Source organism: Eumetopias jubatus, unplaced genomic scaffold (assembly GCF_037043125.1).
Source record: "Eumetopias jubatus isolate StellerSeaLion01/CBP00866 unplaced genomic scaffold, mEumJub1_p1.0 scaffold_6, whole genome shotgun sequence".
NCBI lineage: Eukaryota > Metazoa > Chordata > Mammalia > Carnivora > Otariidae > Eumetopias > Eumetopias jubatus.
In genome coordinates, this window is record NW_028274812.1 from 100314301 (window position 1) to 100341121 (window position 26821).

The following is a 26821-nucleotide window of genomic DNA, read 5'->3' on the forward strand; positions in this document are numbered from 1 at the left end:
AAAATTCATTTTTCAGCTCCCCCTCCCGTGGAATTCCATGTTGAGGTATCTGTTAGCAACTAGACTCAGAGCTGCTTCAATCTCTTATTGGCCACTTTCTAAATTATTCCCTTTGAGCTTCTTTAAAGAAGTGCACCTGCAGAATTCTGACACACAGGCTTTGATTAAAAAGGGATCGGATTTTTTCTTTTCTCTGTACCTTATAGATTGTGTAGGAAGCCCAAGTCCTCTTTGAAGAAGCTCATAAACCATGCGGGCAAAGCTTTGGAAAACAGAAGAGAATGAAATGGTACATACCCCTCCGAAGGAATTACATACTAATCAACGTATTCATATTGTGCTTTTTTTTTTTACTATTGTTCTTAAAATTGGTAGATGACACAAATATAACAAATGCAAGATTCTCTGTATGCAGATGCCGGCAAGGCTGGGAATTAGTAACATTTCTGAAAGGAACTGATGATGAGTCTGAATCAACTTATTGATCCGGATTTTCCTCAGCCGCAGGAGCCTCTGCTCAGCCGCCCGGCACAAGCAGCAGCCCCCACCGGCACCACCGCGGGCCTCCCTCCCCGCCCGCCCTCGCCCTCCCAAGGGTGCCAACGGCCTGGGAGCTGAGCGCCGGTGAGTTAAGAACACAGGGCGGGGTGGGGGCGGGGGCACCCAGGGGACTGAAACACAACGCAAAGGGGCTAACCACACTCATTTTCATCCCGGAAAATTCCCGTGACAGCTTGAGGGAGGGAGGGCAATGTAGAAAAGGGTGGCTGGGAGAGGGGTGAAGTGAGGTGGAAGGGCGGGGACTGCAAGAGTGTTTCCTAAAAAAATATTAAAAATTAAAAAGTTCGTGCGTCTCAGTCAACCAACTCTCAAAGCACTGACACCAACAATGTTTCTCCGATTTTCTTCCAATAAGTTAGCGTTTTCTCATCTTTAGTCTTACGTTTATTTTCCAAAGGGGGAAAATCATGGTTTTCTTTTATTATCAGTATTACTAAGCTCGAAAGAACCGAAGTGGAAAATCCGGACGTTTGTCTCCAAGTGTATCTTGAAATAGACACTGAGAACCGATATTGTTGCTCCGTTGTACGCCTCAGTTTTTTTTAAAAGTTATTTAGCTCTTTTTTTTTAAATTTGATTGTATGTGTATTCTACCTAATATAATTCTTCCAAAGCCAATCCAACATTTTAAAGCTAAAATTAAATTTTTTCTGTTTTCCTTTTGTATTTAAAACATTTTTCTTTTTTTTTTTAATTTTTCATTTCCTGTGTTTCTCCTCCTTGTCGCCAGTTTTACTACCTGGGCCTTCCCCAGACGTGTGCCTGTTAGTGGTGGTGTTGTTCAAGAACATCTTGTCCATGCCTTTGAGCGCCTCGGTGAGATAGTTCTGCAGGGCCGTGAGCGCGGCGCAAATGGCCGGGGCGCCGAAGCCGTGCGTGATGAGGCTGAAGTGCGTGAGGCAGCTCTGGATCCCCGGCTCCAGGATGGGGCTAGGCCTGCTGTTCCCGATTGGCGTCCGATCCTGCGCCAGCAGATCCGTAAATTCTTTACAGAGTTGCCTGCAAAGAGGTGGGAGAGGAATAAAAAAAATCACCCTCAGTGTCGTTGTCACTGGCATTAGAAAGGAGACGCTCACACAAGCCCAGAGGCACCCGGTCACCATAGAGCCAGGGAGCGAGGCTAATGTGGACGATTCCGCTCTGATTCCCTTCCCAGCGCTCTCCCTTCTGGAGCAGCTGGGACTAGACTAGAAGGAAAGCGGGGGTGGGGAAGTTAGGCGCCCCTTCTACCCCAAAGCCTTGCCTTTTTTCTCAAATCCAGTTTTCCCCGCCCCCACCTTCATTCCAGGGCCGCTTAAACTCTGCTTGGGAAATCGGCTAGGCTTTAGCGTTGGGTTTTGAATATTCAGTAATGTTTCGCTCTTACCTGGCAGTTTTGTAAAAACCCCTTCCCCCTTCTCTCCTCTGCCTCTCTAACCTCTTGGTGATCAGGCTCAAAAAGCCCTGAAAGATTTAGGCCCCTGAGCCACAAGCCTGTCCCTGGCACAGAAGCAGATTGCCGGAGACTTGCATGGCCCAGGGCAAGCAACTGTTTATTCCAGGAGAGAATGCTGATTCCATTTAAAGCAAAAATCTGTTTACCTGCAGTATTTGGGAAGGAAGGTATATTTTCCCCTTTCCCCCCTTTCTTTTAAGCACAGGCTACTGAAAATCTTTGTACAACAGGATTGTTGTCAATATAAAAGGATTCCTACATGTTTAAATAAAACCTACAGGTAGATGGTTAAGACACTGGAGAGGGTAGATTTTTTATTTGTTGAAGGTTTTTATTTCCTCAAGGCAACTACAATTTAGAGGAATCTCTCAGCCTTAGAAATCCTACGTGCCTAACTACGAATTGAGCTTATTTGAGAAATTTTTAATATAGGAGGTGGACAAGAGGGTTAATATAGGAGGGTTTTAGGCCGGAAGGTCCAATGGCTTGGCTCTGCTACCAGTCAGAGGAATGGCATCCCAAAGGCCATAGCCTTTCACAGACTGGCAGCCTGCTTCCACTGGTGGGGGCGGGAGTGGTGAGAAAGAAAAACTACAGGAGTCCAGTCTCAGCACCCGCACCCCCCCCCCTTGCCCTCCCCATGGCCTGACACTTGGGGACACGTGGGGCCTGGACAACAGGTAAACAAGGCAGTTACCGAGAGGCCCATATGAGTGACCCTGGGGCATCCTTTGCCAGGGGGATTACTCTCAGGAAGAGTAATGCCTGAACAAGACAGAGAATTACCTCCCCCACCCCCACCGCAGCAGGTGAAAGGGTTTTGTTCTTAAGGCTGGTGGGTAGAGAATCCTAACAGGTATCCTCTCTCTACCCTCCCCTCTACTGGTTTCTCCACTGGAAATGCACACATGCATTCTTACAGCTAGGAAGAGATAGGGTAACGGTTCTATCTAAATAGGGCAGTTCTTAGGCCAGGGGTACCTTGGAATCACCTGTGGGGCTCAAATGCACACATCCGTGCCTCTGCCCCCACGATTCCAATTCAGGGAGCTTGAGACTAGGTCGACAAATAAATATCTTGGAAAAGCTCCCCAGATGATTCTGATACTCACCACAGGTTAAGAAGTGGTGTCCTAAGTGAAGTCACAGGGTTTCAAGAGGTGATGAGGTGGGGGAAGTTACAAGCATTCCTTAGAGAAATGATAGCATTTGTGGACTCCTATTACCTAATTTATGCACTTTAGTTTTTTTTTCCCCAAAGTACATTTACTCTTTTATAAAGCACTGTGACAGGTCCCCCACAACCAGACAGTGAGGCAAGGGGCAGGAGGGCAATAGATCCATTATATTGCTAGTTGGTGCATCAGAAGGAAACCTTCCAAAACCAGGACGGGTGCCAGGTTTTGATCATTGGAAGAGATGGTTAAAGTCTTTCCTTAAGTTTGTACTCATTACCAAAGTGCCAAAAAGGAAATTCTGAACTGGGGAGAACAAATGCTTAGAGTCAAACATTCTAAATCTTCAAAGCCCAAAGCAGGGTCTGTAAGCAATTAAAGTTCTGGGACATTAATATTTTTTGACCCTGCGGAAAGGGGCAATCAAATTCCAATCACGTCTCAAAAACATCTGGACAAATTTGAGCAAATGATTTTTCAGCCTTCCATATATTTCTTTAAATTACGCTGTCAACGGAACAAACCGCGTCCTCCAGCACTAAATAAATGAGCGCCGCTGTTTGGGCCGAGCCTGCGAGAGAAACATGCGGGTGCACGCAGCGCCGCCCACTGCAGGCCTGAGCCGGCCATAAACCACCAACAATATGACACCGAAGCCAAAGACAGGAGTAAATCAAATAAATAGAAAACCCACTGTAAAAGTTCAAATGAGCTCTAGACCTAAATTTAGCCAAAGATTTACTATTTTCCCCTCTGGAGTTGTAGTAAATTTTACATCAGTGGAAGATGCCAAACAGCAATGTAGTAAAGAGAATAATTAGAGCTGCGGGTAGAGATGGGTACACGTGGGTGACATATAGACACCCCGAGCGTGGATATGACAGGGAGATGTGAAACCGGGCAGGAATGTGCACCTAGGGACCCAGGGAAGAACTGGAACAAGAACCAACCCAGAAGAAGGTGATAAGAACTGTAAAAAGCCTGGATTCATATTAATAAAGCCATTCTCCCCCAGAAACTTGGTAATTGAGGAGACCAAGAGAAACCCATAGCCCATAATCAACTTGGGTGAGGAGGAGGGAGGAGAGAGAGAAGGGCAGCAGGGTGGAGCCGGGAGGGCTCCTAGCCAGCAATCCACAGGCTGCAAAAGCTACTTTGACCACTGAGCTGCTTCCCTGCCCCACAAATGAGGTCTGCATTGCCGCTCCCCAGTTCCCCAACACCGCCTCCCCATGCGAGGTGATGAGGTGACGCAGCAGGATGGGAGTCAGGGAGGAGGGCTGAGGGTCTGGGACACTCACTTGGTAGCCAGCAGCATATTCTTTCGGGAGTGCAGGTCACTGGGGTCGGTGTGCTGCCGGTTCAAATACTCAGAAACCGCTTTAGCAGGAAACTCCGTTTCACAAATATACCCAAAATCCCGAGCTAAGTGAACAGCTTCTCCTGAAAAGACAGCAGCAGAGGTAATAGTCAGCACCTAGTTCCAAATCATCCCAGGACAAGAGATCCTTCCTAGTCAACTGTTGTTATTTACAGAAGAGGCCAGCTGTTGGGGGCAAAAGCAAAGGTGAGACTGATGCCCAAATAAAAATGATTCTCAGGCCATAAAGTTGATGGAAGAAATTTTGCCCCTGCTGCTCTTTCCAGCCTCTCCATGATCCTTTTAGCCAAGTCCTAGCTAGACATCCTCTGAATAGCTTCAGGCCTCCTACATCCCAGGCTTCCTCTTAAGGGAAAGATGGGCGTTCCGGAATCACCTTAAAATTGCACCTAGACAGTTGGCTGGATATTCAAGCCAGATTTCCCGCCCCCTTTTAAAAGCACCTGTTACATCTGCTTTGAGTGAAATTTAAAAGTATTCCTGTCTTTTGTATTATCTTTTGTATCTTCCTATAACTGCACTAGGAAAAAACCTCTTATTAATAACTAATATATACAAACATAATTCCATGTGTGTACATGTCCACACATATTAAAGAACATATGTAATAACATATATGGAATGAGTGTTTCTATCCAGCAATGAAATATTTATTCTTTGTCAGTTCCCTGATAAGTTTCAGGTTTCTCCTCAGAGGTTCCTGTCATCATCTTCCTACTTAAGGACTTTCTACTGCACAAGATGACACAGCAGCTATAGAAAACCTGGACATCTGAGAGATTCCTCAGCTTATGTGGAAGCCCCTTTCAAATAAAGCATTATTACCCTTTAATGCACAGCCTTAGGTGTTCAAGGGAAGATACCGAACACGAAAAAGAGACATGTTGAATTGTCCCATAGCTATGTTATTTTTAAGGAGCATGACTTACTTTTAATCATCATTATTATAGTAACAACAAAAGACTTCAGGCATGATGCTTACAATGATCCAGATCCATAAAGCTGAAAACTGCTAAACGAATATTGGAATTTCAGTAGTTTTCCTGTTTTGTTCTTTCACTGCTTTTACAAATTAAGGATGGTGATATTAGCAATTCTCTGAAGGACAAAAAGTAGCCCACCCTCACCCCCAGCTGAGAGTCAACTGCTAATAAGTGTGCTCGGGAAATTTGGTGACTGCCGCCCCTGGAAGGTAAGTTTGGGCCAGGCAACTTTGCCTTGAAGATGGCAAAGTGCAAAGCCCATAAATGTGATGACTTTATGGTTGCTCCTTGCATATTCTAAGATCTCCAAAAACCAATTCCCCACAGGAGTGTCAAAATATCACATCCATAAAAATAAAAGAAAAAACCAAGACCAACATGTTAGACTCTAGAGAAAATTCTACAACTTCCTTCATTAGGACCATCTGGCTGTATTTCCTACCCCTTCCCCATCCCGCAAATTAACTGCAGATCCTCTTGTTCTCAACTGTGTAGAAGATCCTGTTTATTACATACCATAAATAGCATCATCCCCCAACCCCAAAATGATGAGTAAATTAGAATGTGCTTGTTATAATTATGGGCCTTTAATTCACAATTGATGGATCTACACTGAAGATCATACGTGACTCCCCTCCTTGTTTCCTCACCCCACCCTTGACTCCGTTTTCTCCTAGGCCTCACTGGCTTCACTGAGCCATATTTCATTCATAATAAGTCCCAGGTAACCAGCAGGAGATAGGACCCTGGGAGTGGCATGAGTTTTAAAATAACCACAGGGGTCATGAATGCAATAATAGTTTCATAAACTGACAATGTGTTTTCTACTACTGACGATTCAGAGGTAGAACCTGGGAAGGAGAGGGGTATAGAATGGATTGCTGCTTCCGGAGTTACTCTTGCAAGAGTTCAAACAGAGGGTGTTTCATGCACTCTGTCCTGCATCTGGTGGCAGAAGTGACCCCTGCACTGCCTTAAAAGTCTGGACCTGAGCACTCTTCAGAGCTTAGGGACCCTCGCACACGTCCCTTGGCCTCTCTACAATTGCCAGCTCCCTCTAAGTAAAAGGACCTTTGAACTTCTCTCAGGCAGCCGCTTGACATCCAACTCATAAGGGCACAACAATTGCAGTGATTTCCAGTTAATCATGAAACGTGTAAAATGTCAGCCTTCAGCCAACAGTTAAACTTCGTGAAATGGCCACACGTCTTGCTTACCTTCCACCAGGGAGGTGAGTAACGTGACATTTGCAGCTTTGCGCCTGCCCGCGGGTAAATTCAAACCGATTTTTTCTAGCCTTTCTCGCAAAGATCTCCCCCCATTTTTCGATTTGGCTCTGAAATTGCAAGAATTAACATTCTGATTAACCTCAGAGTGTTCCTGAAACAAAGTTTAGACTTAGCAATCTAAAGCCCAGTGGAGCTTGAAGAGGTTTTAACTTGAGGTTAGCACATTTTCCCCCCTTCCTTTTGGTTATTTGCTGATAGTTTGCTGAGGTTTGCTTAATTTCTGCAATACAGAGCATAAAAAAAAATGAGTCTTTTTTTTAATCTCGTGAGAAAAAAATATGATACCAGATGGGAATAATTAGGGTGTAGGTTGTGGGTCTAGAAAAGGTAGAAGTTGCACATGCAACACACAAGCTCTTTCCTTATAATGGAGACAGTTAGGTGAACAGAAACTGGGCAAGCACAACCTTGCTGAAAAGAGGGAAAGAACTGGGTGGTTCAGAGAGGAGGCACTAACTAGCTGAAACAGGTGGGGTTTTCGAGGAAGGAAGGGGTCAAGAGTCACTATAAAATGGAGTTGGGTTAAAAGGGGAAGGAAGACTGAAACATGAAACCAGCATGATGATGGTAATCGCAATAACAGTTAAACTAACACTTTAGGGAGTTTAGTTATGCGATAAGCACTGTATATTGATTATCTCACTAAATCTCATAGCAAGTTTTATACACACACGCTCAATGCCCAGGGGTGATTGAAAGAAACTTCCACACTCCGGGGCTCAAAGGACTCACTTCAGGAGAGCAGAGCAAGAGGATTCAAAGTGAGAAAAATCTGTGAGTCACACCCTTACTTCCTCCCCAGACTTTCCCTGTATGTGCTAAATTCTGGGCAAACATACAAGAAAAAAAAAAAAAAACCAGTTACTCTGACCTTTCTTGTGGTACTGTTCACACAGCCATTTTTAGGAAAGAAAGGGACTTTCAACTCCTCAAAGAGGCTAACTTGAAAAATTCATCTCCTACAGTGTCACCTTCATATCAGAGACACTACCAAAGTGTCCTTTGTCCAGGCATTGGCAGAGATTCTGGGTGAAGGCTTTAAATCTGAAGATAAAAGCCATCTCTTCCCCCATTTTCCACAAGGAAGTCTATGGAATGTCTCCTCCCCATATTATGGAACACTTGAATGCCCCCAAGAAATAACCATTACTATTCCATTGTTATTATTGGTGGTGTTCTTACTGAAGACAGGAGGTCGCAAGTCAAGCACGGCATTTTTTTCAACCTGCAGGGCACAATGCCTTGATAGGTAGTGACCAATTTAGTCGTCCGCCAAGCATATTTTAAAACAAAACAGAGAAATATTACAGTACGTTACTGGCACAAAGCAGGCTACTCCATGAAACGTCTGTTTTAGATAAGTGTGTGTAGGTTCTGAGTTTCACTCAGGCTAGAGGATGCCCTCCAAGTGTCCCGGGGACAGGAAGGAGCCAAGCACTGAGCAGGGAGAGAGGGAGGTTCCCAGCGCGGACAACAGCGTGAGAGCGAGGCGGCGCGTGCTTGCGGCGCGTGGGTCCCAGGGCGGCGGCGTCTGCGCGCGCGGCCCCCAGCACGTGGCGGCCGTGGCTCTCCGCACGCGCAGCGCGGGAGCCCGCGCTCTGGACGCCCGGTTGCTAGGCAACCGCGTCCGGCTATCTGTAGGTTTCCGGGAGAGCCCTCTTCCTTCACCCCGTAATAACCGGTTTGGGGGTTTTACCTTCTGAGGACGCCGCCGAGGAGAGACGCATTGAGGCATTCGGGGGGCGAAAGCCGTCTCTGAACTTCCCCCACAGTTACTTTGTACTTTGAAGTTGAACTGAGCAGAGACAAACGGCCCGGGACCGAGCAAAATACCTCGCCGGTGTTGACGGACATGCCTCCCAGGAAGCCATCTTTATTCATCATCAGAGAAGTCACAGATTTGGGAGGAACCGGAACTAGAGAGAAAAAAAATATGCCATAAAGGTGACCGGGTTTCGATCCTGGTGACCGGCTGATAGAATGTGTCGGTGCGTGCTCAGGGGCGAGGCCACAGGACAGGCGCCAAGTGGAAAGCTGGAGGAGGAAGTGTTTGTTCCAGTGGGGCTGCGGTGCGTTCAGAGCACTGTGTACAAACAAATGGAAAAGCCATCACTCCTCTGGAAACTTACCCCATGTGTGTAGACCTATGAGTGTCGCTTGCCACAGCCCCGCTCACTATACAAATCAAGAAAACACGCAGCCTAGAGTTTGCATTGTGTTGTGAAACCTAGCAAATCCTATTCCATCGTGTGCTAGCTTGTGACCTGAGACATCTCAGGGAGCCTCTCTGAATCTTAGATTCCTCATCCGTCTCCTGAGGATAATAATCACATTTGGTGCTGAAGCCTGAGAGTGATTATACTATCAAAGATATAAAACGGTAATACCAGTGTTCTTTATGGGAACCCCTCCCTCCCTTCCTACTGGACCCAAATCTGTGGTCATCACTGGAGAGCACTGGAGAGTGGGCCCTATCAGAGACACAGCCAAGTAATACCATTAAGCTTGGGCTCAAAAGAGCTGCTCATTTCTCTAAAGTGGATCTCATTCTTTCCTACATCATAACAACACATTCATTTAGAAATGAACCCAAATGCTCCTCTCCAGTGAAAGCAATTCCACAGTGACATGAATTTTGTTTACAAATTAAAGCACCGGCTGGTGATTGTTTGGAGCAGTTATGATTTACAACAGGTGCCCTGATCAATCAACCAATCACTCTAATTCATGTGAGCGGAGGTCTTGCCTTGCCCCAGTTGTTTCATTTCGGCAAGTAATTGATAACAAACTGCACTCAAGGTATGTTTTATGCAGAAGTTAATAAGAGCTGACAGCTGGTTGCCACTGCTACCCAGGCGCATTCAGTCTCACCAGCCTGTATTTCTGTTTAATTGTGTTTCAGTGTCATCTGCACCTCAGGAAGAGGCGGGGCTCAGTGGAACCAGAAGGCTGGGAATGAGGAACAATGAATGGTCAACCTCCCAATTCGCTGGCAGTCTTACTCCCTTGGAGTTCTACACTGCTGAACTTCTGCAGGCTCTAGAAGCCACAGGGCAGGTGACTTCTCCTGACTTGCCTTACACCTTAGCTTCTTCCAGTGCGATATGAAGCTCCCAAATCTTCCAACGGTATTTGTTGATCACCAGTCCAGGGGATTTATTGAAACATGCATCTGGCATGAAAAAGGAGGTTTCCATTCCTGTTCTTTAATAAACACAATGTCTCATCCTGTAATCCTGGTAGGGGAAAGATATGCTCTTTCCACCGTCTAGAGCCTAGAACACTTATATGTCAGACAAGTTGCATAACCTCTCTTGTATAGAACAGACCAATCAACACTGAGTATTTTTGTAACAGCTTATTCTCTCCACTACGGATTCTGGCATTCAGACCTCCATGATTGTTTAGAGACTGCTGAAACCCAGGTAGGTCCCAAATTTCTTACTGTAGGAATTGCATTTGGCCCTTACAAACACCTTGTGGAAAAGGATTTTCCTAGGAGAATGGATGGGGGTCCTGGAGCAGTCCCTTTTGCTACTCCTTAGTAGACATTTTAGTATTTCTGGATCCATCTACAGAGTCCAAAGCCTTGTCTCAGGGCAGGTGAATGATGGTAGGTAACAGAATGGATCTTCTGCACCGCTATGGGGGTGGTGGGGAGCTATAGAAGGTGCTGTCTTCTTTCTGATTCCCCTCATCATATTATCAGTGAAGCTGCTTCCCATTTGAGAGTGAACCAATGAAAAGTCCAAGTGTGAGTATTAATTAAATTTGAGTAAAATATGGAGTTAAAGTTATTTAAAAGACAGTGATTTGGGTGGGAACACCCTGTCATTTAATTCTCTTACACAACATCCACATCTATTTTGATCTGTCTTATTCTTTGCAATACTCTCAATTTTCATATTTCAGATTCATATTCAAGAACTCTAAGCAAATAATTTATGATCATGGGAATCAGCATCAGATAACCTTGGAGAAACTTTTCCCCAAAATATAGATGATGGCCTTTTGTAATTTTAACATGGGAAGAACTATAGAAATAAATTGCACAAAAATCTCATCTTCGACACTCAGCAATGTTTTTATATTTAATATTTTATATTTTATACTATTAAATATTCTTAGAAAGAATATTTTAACAATAAAAAACCTCACTAAGCTGAAAATATTAAGTTCAGTTCCTATTTCCCATATCAGACAACCAAATACCTCCTTAGGATTGTAATTTATCTGCTTCTCAGAGTCCCAGTTGCCAAATCTCTTGAAAAGCCAGGCCTTTAGAGACACTTTATAACCTGCCGTCTAATTTCACTATTGTTAATTGCTTGATTTACCTGACAAGAGCCATTTCCTATGGGGAATGTATATTGTTCCCTCCCTGGGCTGTACCTTTCCGCAAATGCATTATCACCTGAATATCACCAATCCGGTTAGCTTCTGTCAGCACACTGCTGTCTTCTTTTGTTGTTGTTTTCCCCACAAAGATGCAAACTATTTGAGCAGACATGCTTCAGGTTATATTTCCATTTTCTTAATTTAAGTATGAATTATGTTCCTACCATCTACTCTCTCATCTTCAGGTTCTAACCCTCTCCTACTCTGGCCTTAGACCTGGTATCTTAGGACTAGACCCTACCCATTTCTTGTCCTAACTTTCCTTAAAATCCCTTGCACTGTTATTTACCTTCCCTTTCACTCTCACACCTGCTTAGCTCAGCTGATTAACCCCATATTTTATTCTCTTTGTCTTTTCCCTTCTGCTTTTCTCCAGCTTATCAATAAACCCAGAGAGCAACAGGGCCCGGTTGATTTGTTAGTAATTATGAGCACACTGTTCCTGCTCTTGGAACCCAGAGATGACTAAGATAGGTTTAAAGCGACAGCAGGAAATGGTAAGGAAATGGAGCATAGCAAAACTCAGCGTGAAGCTTTCAGTTCTTTACATGTTTACAATTTTCTGTGCATACATTAAAGCCGGTTTTTTTTTCCCCTATTCGGTTCTCTGTTGCATATCATGACCAACTTCTGGATGTAACATCCACAAAACTTGCTCCCCTTTTTTTTCTTGCATTATATCGGGGAGAAGAAAAAAAGGGTTGAAACCGACCAATATTTCATTACAGTGACTGGAGTTTTATTTAAGAGAGAGGAAGAAAGACTGATTAGGGAAATTATTATTCATTAGCGGACTACAGAGAGCCAATGTGTTAATAGACTAGCTCTTAATCTGTATTCTTTAAACTTGAGTATAAAATCAGAGCCTTGCTATCTTTGTGTTTGACTTCAAACAGACCCTCTGTGGCTCTGATCTGCTGGTGGGGAAGGAGGGAAGAAATGAACCCATTTAATAGAGTCAAGGGTAAGTCCCTCTGGAAGATACTCCGACTTAAATATGTAAGCTACACCAGGAAGCCACCAAGAGGTTGAACAGTGCTTGAAATAACTACTTCTCACCAGCAGAGCACCCCCTTCCTTTATACTTGCATTGTTTCTCATCTACCTGAGGGCTAAATATTTCACATGGATATATAGCACATCTATTAATGTGAGGACCAAAATCCTGGAAAGAAAAATAAAAGGTATCTCACAAAGAATATATTCCAGAGAATATAAAGAACTACAAACATCCAGGGTTAGTATCCTTTAGGGGCAAAGTCTAAGAGTCTGGAAACTGAATTGGGTCCCATCACTTACTGTGTGTGTAGGACCTTGAGAAAGTCATTTATCTTCTCTCTGTCTCAATTTTTTCACTGGGAGTGGGGGTGGAAGTTGGACAAAAGTGCCTAACCTTTCCAACTTTGAAATTCTGTGAACTCTGATTACTCCCTGGGTGGCTGGAATGTATCTCAGAGTCTCAAGTTGAATTAATACCTGTTGGGATCCAAGTCAGCCCTGGAAATGTGAACCTCTTCTTTTGAGGGGAAATTCATACCCTTTCAGAGGTTCTGACATACTCTTGGTGCTTTTTACCTTCTAGGTCAGAAGGAAGAATCCCAACATTGTAATTGAAATTGGCAATTTCTTCATAGCCCCCCCCCCCCGCCCCAAAGAAAATCCACACTAATCAAAGTGTTTATATGGGGAAGGGGCCAGAACTAACGGGAAAAAAAGTGGGAGAGAACTGAGGTTGAACTGAAACTAACCAAACAGGATATCCCTAAGACCAATGAAAATGCCCCACAGTCACATTTGAACCTTGGACTCCAGCCACGCTAGCCTTTCCAAGAAATCCCAGCATATTTTCTGCTCTCTAAGGTGTCAGACTGATTGCATATTAGCCTCTGATTGCACCAAAAATTTTTTCTTAAAGCCTTCTTTTAGTCAGGCTATAGGATGTTGGCAGTGATCATTTATATTAGTTGGGCACCAACCCACCCCCTCCCCAGCCCAGATTCCTAATCTTAATGGAACTGAGAGTTAAGAATGATTTTTTAATGTCTCGTTGGATTTTTAGACTGTTAATGTACCGAATCCTTCTCATTATTACTTTATTGATTGCTCATTGACCAGCCCCCTTCAAATCGTATTAACCACCCTCTGCCGGTTTAGATTAGGAGAGTTTAAAAAGCACCTTTCATTACTCCCTCCACTCCTGCCTTGGAGTTGAGACTCGGCATCTTAATGGGAGCTCTAATGGGGCAGCTAAGAGGAGAGGGGCCACGGTCCCTGCCGATTGCATTAATAGCTCAAAGGGGGCCAATACAGAAAATTAGCCGTAAACGAGCTCTGGAGATCTTCAAATGAAAGAGCCATTTATCACGCTGGCTACCTTCACTCCACTCGTTTGCTCTCTCTACTGGGAACAACTCATTTCCTCTTAACTAAATTACTTCAGAAATGTCAGCTAAGCCCAGATAGCAAACATAACAAGAGAGCTAGCCTATAATCTATGGGGTGATATCAACACGGGTGAAAAATTGGACTGGTTAAATTTTAGGAGAGAGTCCTTCCATAATTAGAGTGAGAGACATAGAGACATATATCTTTTATGCCCAAGTCTTCTGGCTTCAGTATACGTAATGGCAGAGACATGCGAACCTGGATCAGTGGCTACAATTTGTTATTAATGAGGTAGACTTTTTAAATCTTTCTGCAAAAAATAAAAATTATAAAAATCTTTCTAAAAGCCCATTAGCAAATAAATTAAGCAACCAAGTTCCTTGCCAGTTGTTGAAATTTAGAAAATTTATTTATTTATTTTTAAGATTTTTATTTATTTATTTGAGAGACAGAATGAGAGAAAGAGAGAGAGAGAGCACGAGAGGGAAGAGGGTCAGAGGGAGAAGCAGACTCCCCGCCGAGCAGGGAGCCCGGTGTGGGACTCGACCCTGGGACTCTAGGATCATGACCTGAGCCGAAGGCAGTCACTTTTTAACCAACTGAGCCACCCAGGCGCCCGAAATTTAGAAAATTTAGTTCAGAAACTTTCTCACCTCCTTTTTTAGGAAATTAATCTCTGGGAGATATCCCTTATAAGGGGAGGGGAGGGGACAAAGAGGGCCAGGAAGGAGCAAGTGAATCCCTAGCCTTAAGTGGTTCATCGTTATCTAGAGCAGTAAATCAACCACTTATTCCTGTTTTGCCCATGACTCTCTAAAGATAAACATATATTAGGATCTTTTCTTCATGTAATAAAGCAAATACCTAAAATACTAAATAATGGAGTTAACCTAAAACTTCATATTCATACCTTTTCCCCTAAATCAATAAAGTGACTGGGGTGCCACTTAGTTATTTAAAGCTGCACAATTTTAATAAAAGGCTTTCAGAGCCAGAAAAAGTACTCCGTGTTTTCAAAACAGAACCAGCAACTTTAGTCCGTATTCTCCTTATTACTGGAGATACCCTTCTATATAGATAATCACATTTTGCTGACGAACATATACAAGCCCTGAAACCAAAGCATCCCACAACTAAGAATATTTTCAGCTCCGCTTTGTTAAGCAAGCTAAGTTCCAAATATTTTTATTGGCCTACCTATTAATAATATTTCTGATTGGTCATCTGTCGGGCCTGCCCCACTGACAGCCCAAATGTTGTTTCTAGGATACAGAGCCCTGAGATAAGGGGTTCTAGTCTTCCCTGAAAAGGGAGGAGGAGCTGAAACAAAAAAGCCAATGGAGGAGTGCCTCCCCACCCTCCCCTACTCACCCCCAGCGACCAGCAATTAACCAAAAGAGAAGACCCCAGAGGAAATGCTGAAAGTGAGCTGTCAGGACAGTTGCAAATCTAAGCACCAAGCCTGGGTGTCCGAGCAAACCCAAAAGCTAGCATTAAAAACTGAAATGATACTATCTAAAGAATAGAGGGAGGGATGTTTGGAGCAACACTTAGAATAAAGAGTTTTGCCCCAAATCTTACTATTCTTCAGGATATTACATTCCAAAGCCAAATGGCATTATTCCAAGTACAGCTCCCCTCCTCCCATCCTCCACCTCTTAAAGCCACTTTTTCTGTCTCTGTAAAAAAAGATAATTTAGAATACCTCACCCTGTTTGGAATTCTGATTTCACGACCCTCCTACTGTAACGGCTTGACTTTGCGTTACTTTCCAAAGTGCTTTTTCCTTAATTGTTTTTGAGTGTCATGTGGCTCAAATTAATCATAAATGACTGAAGCTAGGGGTTGTTGACACCAGATATAAGGACGGGCCTTTTCCAGAATCGATAAGAAAGGGTTACAGTAGTTAAAATTGTATCTCCAAATACCAGTTCTTGCGATAATTAAAGATTGCACTGTTTACACATTCAAGCTCCTAAATTGGTGGCATGTGAGTGACATTCGGGCCTTTCGGCAGCCACACTAATCGCTAGGCATTCTCTCAGTGACTGTCAGAAGAGAGGGGGAAAAAATTAAGCAGCTGCAATACGCCCGAAATGAGTTATTGTAATTACATTTAATTAGTTTAATTAGTTAATTATTTTGCTTACAGCTGTACAAGAGACTGCAAACATTTGTTAATATCACATGCCCTTTAACAGTATGGGGTGATTCCACAGTCACACTAAATCATGAATGCATATGTAGAAAGATTTAGAAATGTGCATAGGCTGTCTCAACTTCTTAGGATGTGCATATTTAGCAACAAATTTGGTACAATTTTTAAAAAAATAATTAGAAACAACTCATAAAACATAGAGAACTGGAAACAGAATTACCACACACACACACACACACACACACACAAATCAATGCAAAAACAAGAAGAGGAACTATCTCAAAAACAGGGTTTAGCTCAGCAAACTCCAGTTACCAATGAAATAATTATAGCACGTTTTTGAAAGCAGTGTTTCCTAGTCAGTTTCATACATGATAGTAGTTCAGTTATTTAAGATATATCTAGAATTGCTACCAAATGCACATGAGAAAAATGTCAATAGTCTCTGTCCCTCTGTCTCTTATCTGGGTTTCTGCCTTTGGTTGCCCCCACCCCCAAATTTCCTTCTTCCCGACATGCCTTTTTCATCTAGAAAGCCCCTGTCCTATGATTGTGAACAAACATTTCTGTCTTATAGGATAACTAATTCCCCCAAAGTGAAAACTCATAAAGACATGACTGCACAGGAAAACTTTGCTTACTTTTGGGAGGAATAATCCATACCTTTTTTTATGACAGACTGGTCCAATAGATTCATGCCGCTGTTATTGGCATCTTCAACTGACTGTGAATATAAAAACATCACTATTCAAATTGACTGGATATTAAAGAATTGCACACATAAATCATGTCATTCCAAACTGGAGTTTCTGTTATTTCCATTTATATTAATTCACAAAGGGAGGTTTTATTATTATCATTATTACCTCCAAATCAACATAGAAATGAAATTCACCGAAATTATAAATTCTTCCAATGGAAGCAGAGGAAAAAGGAAACTGTGAGAGACATCTGGGATGCAGTATTGCTTTAGTTATTATATTAAACATAGATGTTACACAGACATAAAGTTTTATATTATTTGCTCTTATGAACTGTGAAAATTCGCCAATAGCTGAAAGATTTTCACCAATATTAGTAAGAATAATTTCTGTTTTCAATTTTATCCCAGTGCATCTTAACCCTAGAGTCATTTTACAAATACATAATAGTTTACATTATGGGATTTTAATTAAAGTCTGAGCAATTTGGAATGGAATGCAAACAGCAACACATAGGAACACGTTTGCAAGCTGGCAGGACCGCACGCCCATGCAGTCCATACACGTCCTTGTGTGCTATGAATTTCTTGCTGTGTGATAATCCCTGAGAGGAACCTGCACAGTTTACCCCCCTCCCTATCCTGCTGCTGCTACTTCCCAGCAAGAAGCGCACCTGTTAGGATGGCAGTAATAACTACAGACACACAGATACAAAGACTCAGATCCTCCCAGTCAGCACCTAGGTAATGGCAAAGAGCATTCATCTTCTGTGCCACAGTCTTATCCTAAAGAAGGAAAGTTTCAACCCTGGGTGTTGGCAGCACTTCTGAGGGGAAAGAGCTGTCAGGATGAGTTTCTTACTGTCAGGATGCACCAAGAACAGAGTTTTGGCGGTGCATCCCAGAGCATCCAAAAGCATTGTATTCCCTCCTCCACCCCCCCCCAATGAAAAATAAATGCTAGGTCTTTCTGAAATGTCCTGCTGCTTTCCCTGATTCTTAAAAACCCAAGTTTGACCAATTTGTCACCCACTCTACAGAGAAGTAAAGAGCAAAGGGCTTGAGAGTGAGGCTGTGTTTTCACAGCACCTTCCACCCACTCACAATGCATCCCCAGACAGGGCGTGTGTTCATCACAAGGAAGAGACTGTCTACCCCAAACAAGCAGCATTAGAAATGAGATGATCTAATCACGAAGGGAGCATGTTAATTTGTTTCTTTTCGTTTTTAATAGTCACTCTTCAGTTGTCGGAAAGGTGAGGAAAATTGTTATTCTCCGTAAGAACCGTTTTCCATGTTGCAACATGCCATGTACATATTAAGAAATAGTAAAAGCTTCTTTAAAAAAGACTTAATATAACTTGTTCGAAACTCCTCAGGAGACCCCACCACGCACACGCGCGCGCGCGCGCACACACACACACACACACGATTCACGCCTTGCTATGCTCACGTGTCTACAATGCGAGGTGTCCACTCAAGACAAAAATAATCGCCTGTGTCTGTGGGCGGGCAGGCCCGGGATCTCAGGGGCCAGGGCCCGGGCGCCCCCAGACCTCACCCTCACGTCGATACGTAAATATGTATATATATACGCCTCATCAGCGACGTGGGGGTAGTTGTGGTAGTTAATGAGAAGGCTCTTGTCTGATTTTCTATCTAATTACGGCCGCCTGCTGGGTTTTTGTACAGGATATTCACGCAGCATGCTGGCGCTTAATCGTCACAGGGAGGATCGTAAAGATTTAATTAGGACTGCATGCGGAAGCGCAGAAAAACAACTCAGACTCGTAATTACTAGACTTCTTTAGTTAAAAGTGATACCAGGGGTTGCTTTAAGACACTAGGGTGTGTTTGAGTGTGTGTGTGTGTGTGTGTGTGTGGTGGATTTGACAACATCCTGATATGTTTATACTCAGGGGTAGTAGAGGTGAGAGAGTTTAGAGAGCAAAGATTGTAAGAAGAGGTGCTCATGACAGCTAAACTCCAAGCTAGGTGTCATCTCACTCCGTTCTGATGCTGTTTTTTTGAGTTTTTAACACTGCATTCCCCCAACACACATACACACAATGGGTGAAATGTAGCATACCCAGAACCCAAACAGCGATTTGCTAGTTTAATAGCCCCTGTGAGTAAATTGAAATAGAAATTGACAGGGTTTTATAGTTTCATTTAAAAAAATATTAGAAGCATTTGGTTAATTAGCTCCTCTCCTCCTCTTCTCTCACGGTCGGGACGGTGGCCCTCCGCGTGTGTGTCTGGGTCACCCAACATAGCCCCATACCAACCCTCGGCCAGGTGATACCCCTTGCTAAGAGGACCACCGGCCCAGCAGCGCCCTGGGGATCTGTCTGGTCCGCCGCTGGAAGGAGGGGGGAGGAATCCGGAACACATAATAGGTTCTTGAGATGGAACAAGTGACCGAGGTCCAGGCCGAAGCACTCTCTGGTCCCTTCTCAAAGACTGTTCGGGCGCAGCCAACCCAATGCGTAGCTGTAAGTAACGGCGAGATCCCGACAGGCTCGTAACTTCAGCTCCCCCTCTCACCTCGCCTCTTACGCTCCAGATCCCTAATTCGGAAGTGGATCCTCCGGGATGGAGCAGAGGAGGCACAGCCTCTGCATTCGGGGCTCTGGTCCTAGGTACATCTCCTCCCCTGTCTTTCTTTGTCACCTGCCCCGTGTCGCGTCAAGCACACCCAGGCCTGGGAGGCCTGTCATCGCCACTGAAACAGAGATCGTCCCCGCTGCCTGGGATAGGTGGGAGGGGGGTGTCTCCCCCCAACCCCCTGCACTGAGGGTCGTCCAGATAAAGTCCCGCAAGCCACCCCACCTTGCCAGAGGAGCGGCTGAGAAGCTTCTGGGGGGAGGAACAGGGCAGAGGTGTGTGGGTGGGGAGCATGCGTGGGCCGGGGCCTGCACCTTTCTCTCCTCTGGGCTCTTTGCACCTCGCGGTCCGCGTTCCGACGCAACAACTCAGCCAGCCGCGCGACGCTTTGACGAGGCTGTTCTCCCCACTGCACACTGAACTGGTCCTGTTCTCTCGTCCTTTGCATTTGGCCAAACACTCAAAACCCCTCACAGTTATATCTTTAAAAACTAAACTAAACTGAAACCAAAGAAATCTATTCCCTCTTTTGAGAGAATTCCTGGGTTCAGTTGACTGAGTCACTCGGCCTGCAGGGTGATGATGACGCCGCCAATGTGTTGGCATTGCCAACAGCAGTGGTGATGAGTTGATCCACTTTCATTATCTAGCACTTTGAGCGTACTCAGAAAGGTTAATTTCAGAACTTACGCCCCCCCAACACACACATTACCCCAATACATTTTTTTTTAAAAGCTCTTAAATATTTCCTTCTTGTATGGTATTCCGAAACGAGCAATCCCTCCAGACAGGGATAATCAAGCTTGATTAAGCCAACAAAACGATCATTCTTATTACTACAGGTAAATCCAGCCACAAATCAGGTGATTTCATCATTTTTGGAAATAATAAATAACTGAATTTCCTTTAAAACAATAAGCCATCATAGACTACACACAGGCAGCATTTGATGCTGTCACCACATTTTAACGGTTCAAAATACTTTTTTTTTCAAGTAAGGTAAAAAAGAAGGACTCAAGTACTCTTTTTTTCTTCCCCATTTCATTTTTCTTTGCTTTAGAGGTATGTCTAAAATGATGCATAATATACACTACTATGCCAATGAGACCGAAGTGTCAAATACCTTTCAACCATATTTATCTTTTCTGCAGACTATTTAAATTAGGGAGCAAAAGGAGACCTGCTCAGAATCACCCAGACAGTTTTTAGAAATCGTTTCTTTGATGTTTCTTTGTTTAGTTTAACCAAGTATTCTCAACCAAATCAGGCCCCATTGTGTAGGTTGCAGATGGGTTAGGGAGTGGGTGGGGGGAGTGTTTTGAGCCTTTTGTTTTAAGAAACAAACACGTGATGCCTCTTTAACTGGGATAGTGGCTTTGGGGAGAGGAGAGTATTAACGGAGGGGGAGAACTGAGGAGGGATGTGGAGAATATTGTTCCACAGTCATTTAATGGATCAAAAGGTGAAAACAATCTCCAAAATGGTATGTGTCCTCTTGGACTCCCAAGCAGAATTATGGCTTTCTGGGTCTCTCCACACAATTATTCCATTTCTCAGGAGATGACTCTGGAACTAACTTATCTTGAAAAAGGGCTCAGCAGCTTATGAAACATTCAAAGTAGGACCTGGTTTGGACAATCATAGCACATGTTTTTCTTCCCATGTGCATTGTCATGCTTAACATCCAGCAGGAACCTCTGGAGCCCAAGAGGACCTTGTGCCTCTCTGCTGAAGCTCCAGACTCTAGGCAGCTCAGTCTTTCACCTGTCTTGTTAGGAGGCCAGGCCCACTATGGGACACTCATGGGGAGTGGGTTGGGAAGGGTACCCAGCTCGCTAGAACAAAGTGCAGGAGAACAGGGAGTAGCTAAGGCAAGACAAAAAACATCTAGCCTTAATTCTGGTGATGCTAAACTATCAACACACGCATATATTTTTCTCCTTCATGATTTCATTTCTAGTGGTTCCAGCTTTCATAATTGGACCTCCAGAAATCACCACTACAGAGCCATACATGTATAACACAGAAACAGTTATATATGTGGTGTCCAGCTATTCCTGTTCTAAAGATGGAAACTACCTCCCCCAAAGGATACAGAGCTGCCCCTCCTCCACCCCTCCCATCTCCCAGGGCATTCACTATTTATTTATTTATTTATTTATTGTCCTTTTCATTTGTTTGTTTGTGGTTACCTGGACGTCTTCCATTCCGGGATGGCCGAGGCCGTGCAGCGAGAGGCTGTCACCCATGCCCGCATCCAGGCCGTGGTGCGCCGAATGCAGCAGCACGTCTGGCCGGCGGACCGAGTGGTAGTCCCTCCGGGGGTCGAGGCCCGAGAGCTGGGGCAAGGCTGCCCGAGGCTGGGGCAGGAGAGAGCCGGCTTCCGAACCCACTTCTTGCCGCTGCCGTTGCCCCCAAGGATGCTGCTGGGGCTGGTGCAGTGGGTTCAGGGAGTAGGGGTCGTTGACGTGGGAGTAGGGATCCTGGCTCTGATGGTAGGGGAGCGGCTGGTAGGGAGGCGGGAAGTAGGGCGGCTGGAAGTCTGACGACGGGGTGTGGGACAGCGGCGGGGCGCTGGAGTAAGGTCCCTGGGATACTGAGCCCAGCTGGGAGAGCCTGGAGCTGTGGCTTGGGACGCCATCGTGCCGGTCCTGGGAGCGGAGAGAAGGAGAGAGAGAGAGAGGAACAGAGTGACAGAGACAGAGAGCGAGAGCGAGAGAGAGAGCAAGAGAGAGAAAGAAAAAAAAAAAAATACAAGCGACTAATGGAGAAGCCGGCTTCCGTATATTCTTCCCAGGACAGGGGAAGCAAGAGTCTGAAACTTATACTCCCAAGTTGACTCAGAGGGCACATGATTTCAGCAATTCCAAACGCCAGGCTTTGGGGGAAAAATGGGGAGAATCACCACCCACTTAACCAATATCTGAGCCTTGTGTTGGGAGTGCAAAGCGGGCAAAAGGGGTGAGGGTAAAGTAACTATGTATGGGGAGAGATTCTAAATTTCTTGGTTAAAAATATAGGAGCCTTACACAGAGTATTTCCTCTTCTGGGTATTTTAAACTATTTTTCCTAACTCTTTCAGAGGTCCAAAGCATAACAAATTAAACGTCATACTTTTTGCTGTGCTGCTCCTGTTCAAAACCAACTTCGGCCTTCAGTGGCAACCCAGCCAGCTGACCAAGAGCTCCCCACACAAACCTGGTAATTCCAGGAGCTCTGAGGAATCTGCCTGATCTGAGTTCCCAGTCACCCCTCCCTCCCCAAGAGGAATTAAATAATTTAAATAGTGTTTGGTTGAAATGGATCTCATTTGAAATCATACCCTGAACTCACGTTAAATTAAGTTGAATGGTGGTTCTGAGGAGTTGTTTCTAAGGTTGCTTTTCTGTATCTAATGCTATTATACTCCAGGGCGTGAAAATGAAGGACCTGGGGTTGGGAGGGAAAAACTAGAAAAGGCCCAGACAACTTACTGTTGGTTCTATCTGGAGTGGCAAACTAAGTGGAAGGAGAAGGGGGAGCTGTGTGTGTGAGAGGAGTGTTTAAGTTTCTCCCTCTCCTCTGTGGAAATGCCTTGGTAAAGTCCCTCTGGTTCTTTTTGGAGAAATAGTCACCTAAATTTCCAAACTGCAATGGCAAATAAAAAGTTTTTCTCTGCGGCCTCCCCCCTCCCCAGCTGACTCAGGGAGCTCAGACGGAGAGCACACAATGCAGAGAGAAGCAGCTGCAGCCTCGTCCAATTACGGTGCTAAATTACCAAGCCAAAGGCGCTCAAAGGAAGACAGAGACAGAGAGAGTGAGGCACACACACAGAGACGGAGAGACAGAGAGACAGTGAGCGGAAGGAGCATGCAATTCTGGTACAACGTGAATCCAAACTCACCATGGATGAATAGGTGTGGACTAACATCTGGAAAAAAAAGCCTGGTTACTGCTCAAAATCAAACAATGATTAAAAAAAAAAAAATCAAGGAGTCCAGCAGAGAAACGAGCTGGACACAGGAGCCAAGCTTGAGGGGTTTCCAGGACAAGCCATCAAAAAAAAAAAAAAAATCCCCTCCACCCCCAAACAAGATTGGTGATGCCTGTCACACACAGACAGAGCTGTTCATCGGTCTCTTGCTGTCTTTTTGGCCTCTTTTCTTCTGCCGCTCTTCGGGGCTCCAGATGCAGTCCTCTTCCACCCGAAGCTGGGCTCAGACTGCTCGGGCGCCCCTTCCTCCCTCCGCTTGCCTACACCGCCTCATAATAATTGATATTCATGACTATTAATATTACACGAGTACTTTAAAGGGAGAATGGAGGACAAATGGAGCGTGAAGCAGCAGCGAGCGCAGAGCTCCCCTACTATTGTAAATGACGTTCATTCAGTGGAGAATTACTAGATGTAATCAGACGAGGGGGCTGGCAAAGGCAGACTGGGGAAAAAGTTTAGCAGGAAAGAGGCAGAACTTCAATTAACTGAGCCGGGGACAGGCGTAAGGCAGCCCCTGCTCCTTTGGACAAGGCAGTGAGGGAGAGCATCGCTGGGGGCTTGTACAGAACGTAGGTGTCCTTGTTCCTAGAGAGGGACTTTCCTAATGGGAAGAACTGGTTGCCCTAGGTGCTTTGTGTGCAGATTAAAAAACAAAATAAAAAGGCGTTGCCTCATCATTTGGAGGGGAGAGAAAAGTAAACCGGTGGGCCTGGTTGTTTACAGTGACGTTTAGAGACTTGCACTGAATGCTGGAAATTATGCTTACTTATTAAAGGACAGGGGCAAGATGGGGGCTTTTCATCCCTTGTGTAGCCTTTCCCTCCTTATACTGCTCATACAATCCGTGATTTTTACCTCAATTTAAAATATATGCAATCAATCTTCAAGTACACTAAACTTATCCTTTCCAAAAGGCAAAGCCAGGGGCAACAGAAAACCTTTTTGGTTGTTTCAGGAACCCGTTCAACTGGCCTGACTGCCATTTCTGTTAAAGTTCAACCTTCTTCCCGACTTGAAAAGGTTCCTTCCACAGGGTTGCAGGTTCTCCTATATTTTTGAGCAGAAATTTTAGGCTAATAGGGATACCTGCAATATTCTCTCTCCTCTCCCCCCCCCCGTCTCACCCCTCCCCTGTCTTCTCTCCCTCTCTTCCCCCCTCCCTCCCATTTTATTCTCCTCTCTCTGCCCCCTCTTCCACTCCACCCCTCCCTTTTCCTCTCTCCCTCCGTCCTTTCTGGTCTCCCTCCCTCCTTTACCATTTAGCCAGTTTACTTTTCATAAGCAAAGAACAAGTTTTATCCTGCTTACTTTTGGGAACCCACTGAAATCCCTCTATGTATATTCCGAGCTATTTACACACCGTGCCCCCTTCTCCACCCGTTCTCATGCCACCTCGGGCGCTCACATTCTTTAGGATAGTTCTAGCGACTTCGACTTTACCATTATCCCGCGTGTTAAAGAAAGAAAAGGAGGCCGAACCGAAACAAAACGCACCAGGCGGAGGCGCGGCTCTTCGTTACAGTCAATACACGCCACAAAGAGGAAAGGAAAACCCTAATCATCATTCCGCAGAAAGACAAATCTCCTCAATCTCTCTTTCTCTCTCCGTCTCTGTGCCTCTGTCTCTTACACACACACACACACACACACACACACACACACACACACACACACGCACTAAAACTAGTATTCCGGGCTGGCGGGAGCTGGGGACAGTGAGCTGCCTGCGGGACGCGGCGGGCAGGCTGCGGCGGGGCCTCGGAGCCCCCGTCCGCCCCGTAAGCCTGGGCCGGCGGCGTCAGTCGGGGCTTATCGACCGCTTCAGTGCGCGGCCCATCATCCGCAAGGCGGCTTCCTGCCGAGCTTTCCGGAGTCGTCCCGGAGCGGAGGGGTCGCATTTTCTCCCCCCACTGGTTTGGGGGAGGCTCTGGGCGTCCCACCGCGACCATTTGGTACGACCGATCGAGCGCTACTCGCCCGGGACTTTGCTTCCCGTCCTCCCTCCTCTCTCCAACTTTTCCGCTTTACAGTCTCCGTCGCCCGGCTCGCCAGCTTCGACCTTCCCCCGCCTTAACTCTGCTGCGCCTTTCCTCGAAGCTTTTCTTTCCTCCCTCCCTCGACGTCTCCTCCAGCCTTCGCTTCCCTCTTCCCCTGGCACCTAAGTCCGAGTCTGCGAGGCCATTCCGCTCCGAGCGAGGTTCCGCGGGCCTCCGCCGCCGTCCCCTCCCCGTCCCGCCGCGTGCCCCGCCCGGACGCCCGCCTCGCCCGCGAGCCCCGGAGCCGCCCCGCCGCCGCATCAGTCGGCGCCCCAGACCGCTGAGGGCAGCGGCGAGCGCGGTCACGGCCCCGCCGGGCGGCGGGCAACTTCTCCAGCCCGAGGAAGAGTTGCGCTAACCCCAGCGTTGGAGAGCAGTGCGCACTGAACAAGGGCAGAACATTGAGTTAAAAATGCCCAAACATGGGGTGGTTGGACGCACTGACTCTCAAAAAAGCAAAACACAAGAAAAAGAAAAAAAAAAAAAAAAAGATCTGCCAGGGCTCCTTGGCTTGTGCTGTATCTACACCCATCTAACCCTCTATCTGCTTCCCTCCTTCTAATTTTCCGTCCTCTACTTGGATCCGTTTGTTATTGATTTCAGAAATATTATTGAAAATAAAAATTAAAAGCCTGAGTCTGTTACGAATGAGGCTTGAAAATCTAATTCTCTCCCATACTCAAAACGAGGAGAGCCTCTGCCTTTATCAGTCTCTATTTTTTCTGCCCACATTCAGTAGCACCACATTTCCCATCAGAACCTTAAGGGGGGGGGGGCGAGGAAGAGAGAAAGAAAAATGAAAGAAAAAGAGAAAGAGAGAAAAAAATCTCCTAACTTAGAGTAGCCAGATTTCAACCTTAAAGTTCTTTTTCCGAATCGCGAAGTCTCCCCCCAGCCAGCTTTTCTAAAAGTTAGAGAAAGCTGAGAAAACCGGCCGGAAATCTACGACTAAATAGTTGAAAAATATATATCAGTTGGGGTGTCAAGAAGCTCAAATTCTCTATCTCCAAAGCTCTAAGATGCATCTGGGGGTGTCGGCTCACCTCATAGATATCTTCGTACTTGACATTCTCCACGAGCTTCCAGAGCATGATGGCAGCCTGGTCTCTAGGAGGTGAGTGCATTCATGTGAGGAGCAGATGTCTGGCTTCTCAGGACTCCGCTGTCTGTAATGATCCATCTATAATTGGAAATGGGGGATACACACCAAATCCGACGCTCCTCTCCCATCGCAACTTATATCTGTTGTCTCAAACAATAGGCTGGAGAAGTAAGCCTCAGCAGAGAGAAAAACATTATTACACGCACAGGAGTTAGATGCAACCCACAGACATATATATTATAAAAAATCATAAACACGTATTTACACCCAGACACCCACATTGAGTTATATAAGCACCCCTGGGTCACGCAGAGTCTACAGGCTCTAAACATCCATTTAAAGGAGAGATAGTCGTTCAGTGTGATTAAAATAAATATACACATTTAAAAACCTCTATATGGAAAATGATGAATCATTGTAGCCACTGACTAAAGTCTTTACAATTCATAATGAGAAACCAGGGGGCCAACAGTCCCCCATTTTCTATGTAGATTTTAAAAGGGGGACCATTACTGAGATTTTTATACACAAGAGCTCCTATTCATGTGTGTTCAGCAGGAGGGTATTTTGAAAGCTGGATTTGGGGATTTTTTAGGGCAATCTCTCTGTATCAGTGTCTACAAACTTTTTTTTTT

At 45.1% G+C, this 26821-nt stretch overlaps 1 protein-coding gene across 3 annotated transcripts; it reads right to left on the minus strand.

The window, feature by feature from the left end:
- Positions 1-200: 200 nt before the first annotated feature.
- TFAP2B (transcription factor AP-2 beta) lies at positions 201-26208 on the minus strand. Of its 3 annotated transcripts, XM_028097786.2 has the most exons (9): positions 26128-26208; positions 22956-22982; positions 21265-21723; positions 16429-16489; positions 8521-8740; positions 6753-6871; positions 4473-4614; positions 1301-1560; positions 201-262 (listed from the first exon to the last, which is right to left on the minus strand). In XM_028097786.2, exons 1-9 carry the CDS (start codon positions 26206-26208, stop codon positions 201-203), a joined length of 1431 nt encoding a protein of 476 aa, XP_027953587.2. The 3 variants fall into 3 exon arrangements, with proteins under 3 accessions (XP_027953587.2, XP_087880474.1, XP_027953588.1); XM_088024348.1 differs by lacking the exons at positions 201-262; positions 26128-26208 and adding an exon at positions 24528-24715 and having other exon boundaries at positions 1260-1560; XM_028097787.2 differs by lacking the exons at positions 201-262; positions 22956-22982 and having other exon boundaries at positions 1260-1560.
- Positions 26209-26821: the final 613 nt, after the last annotated feature.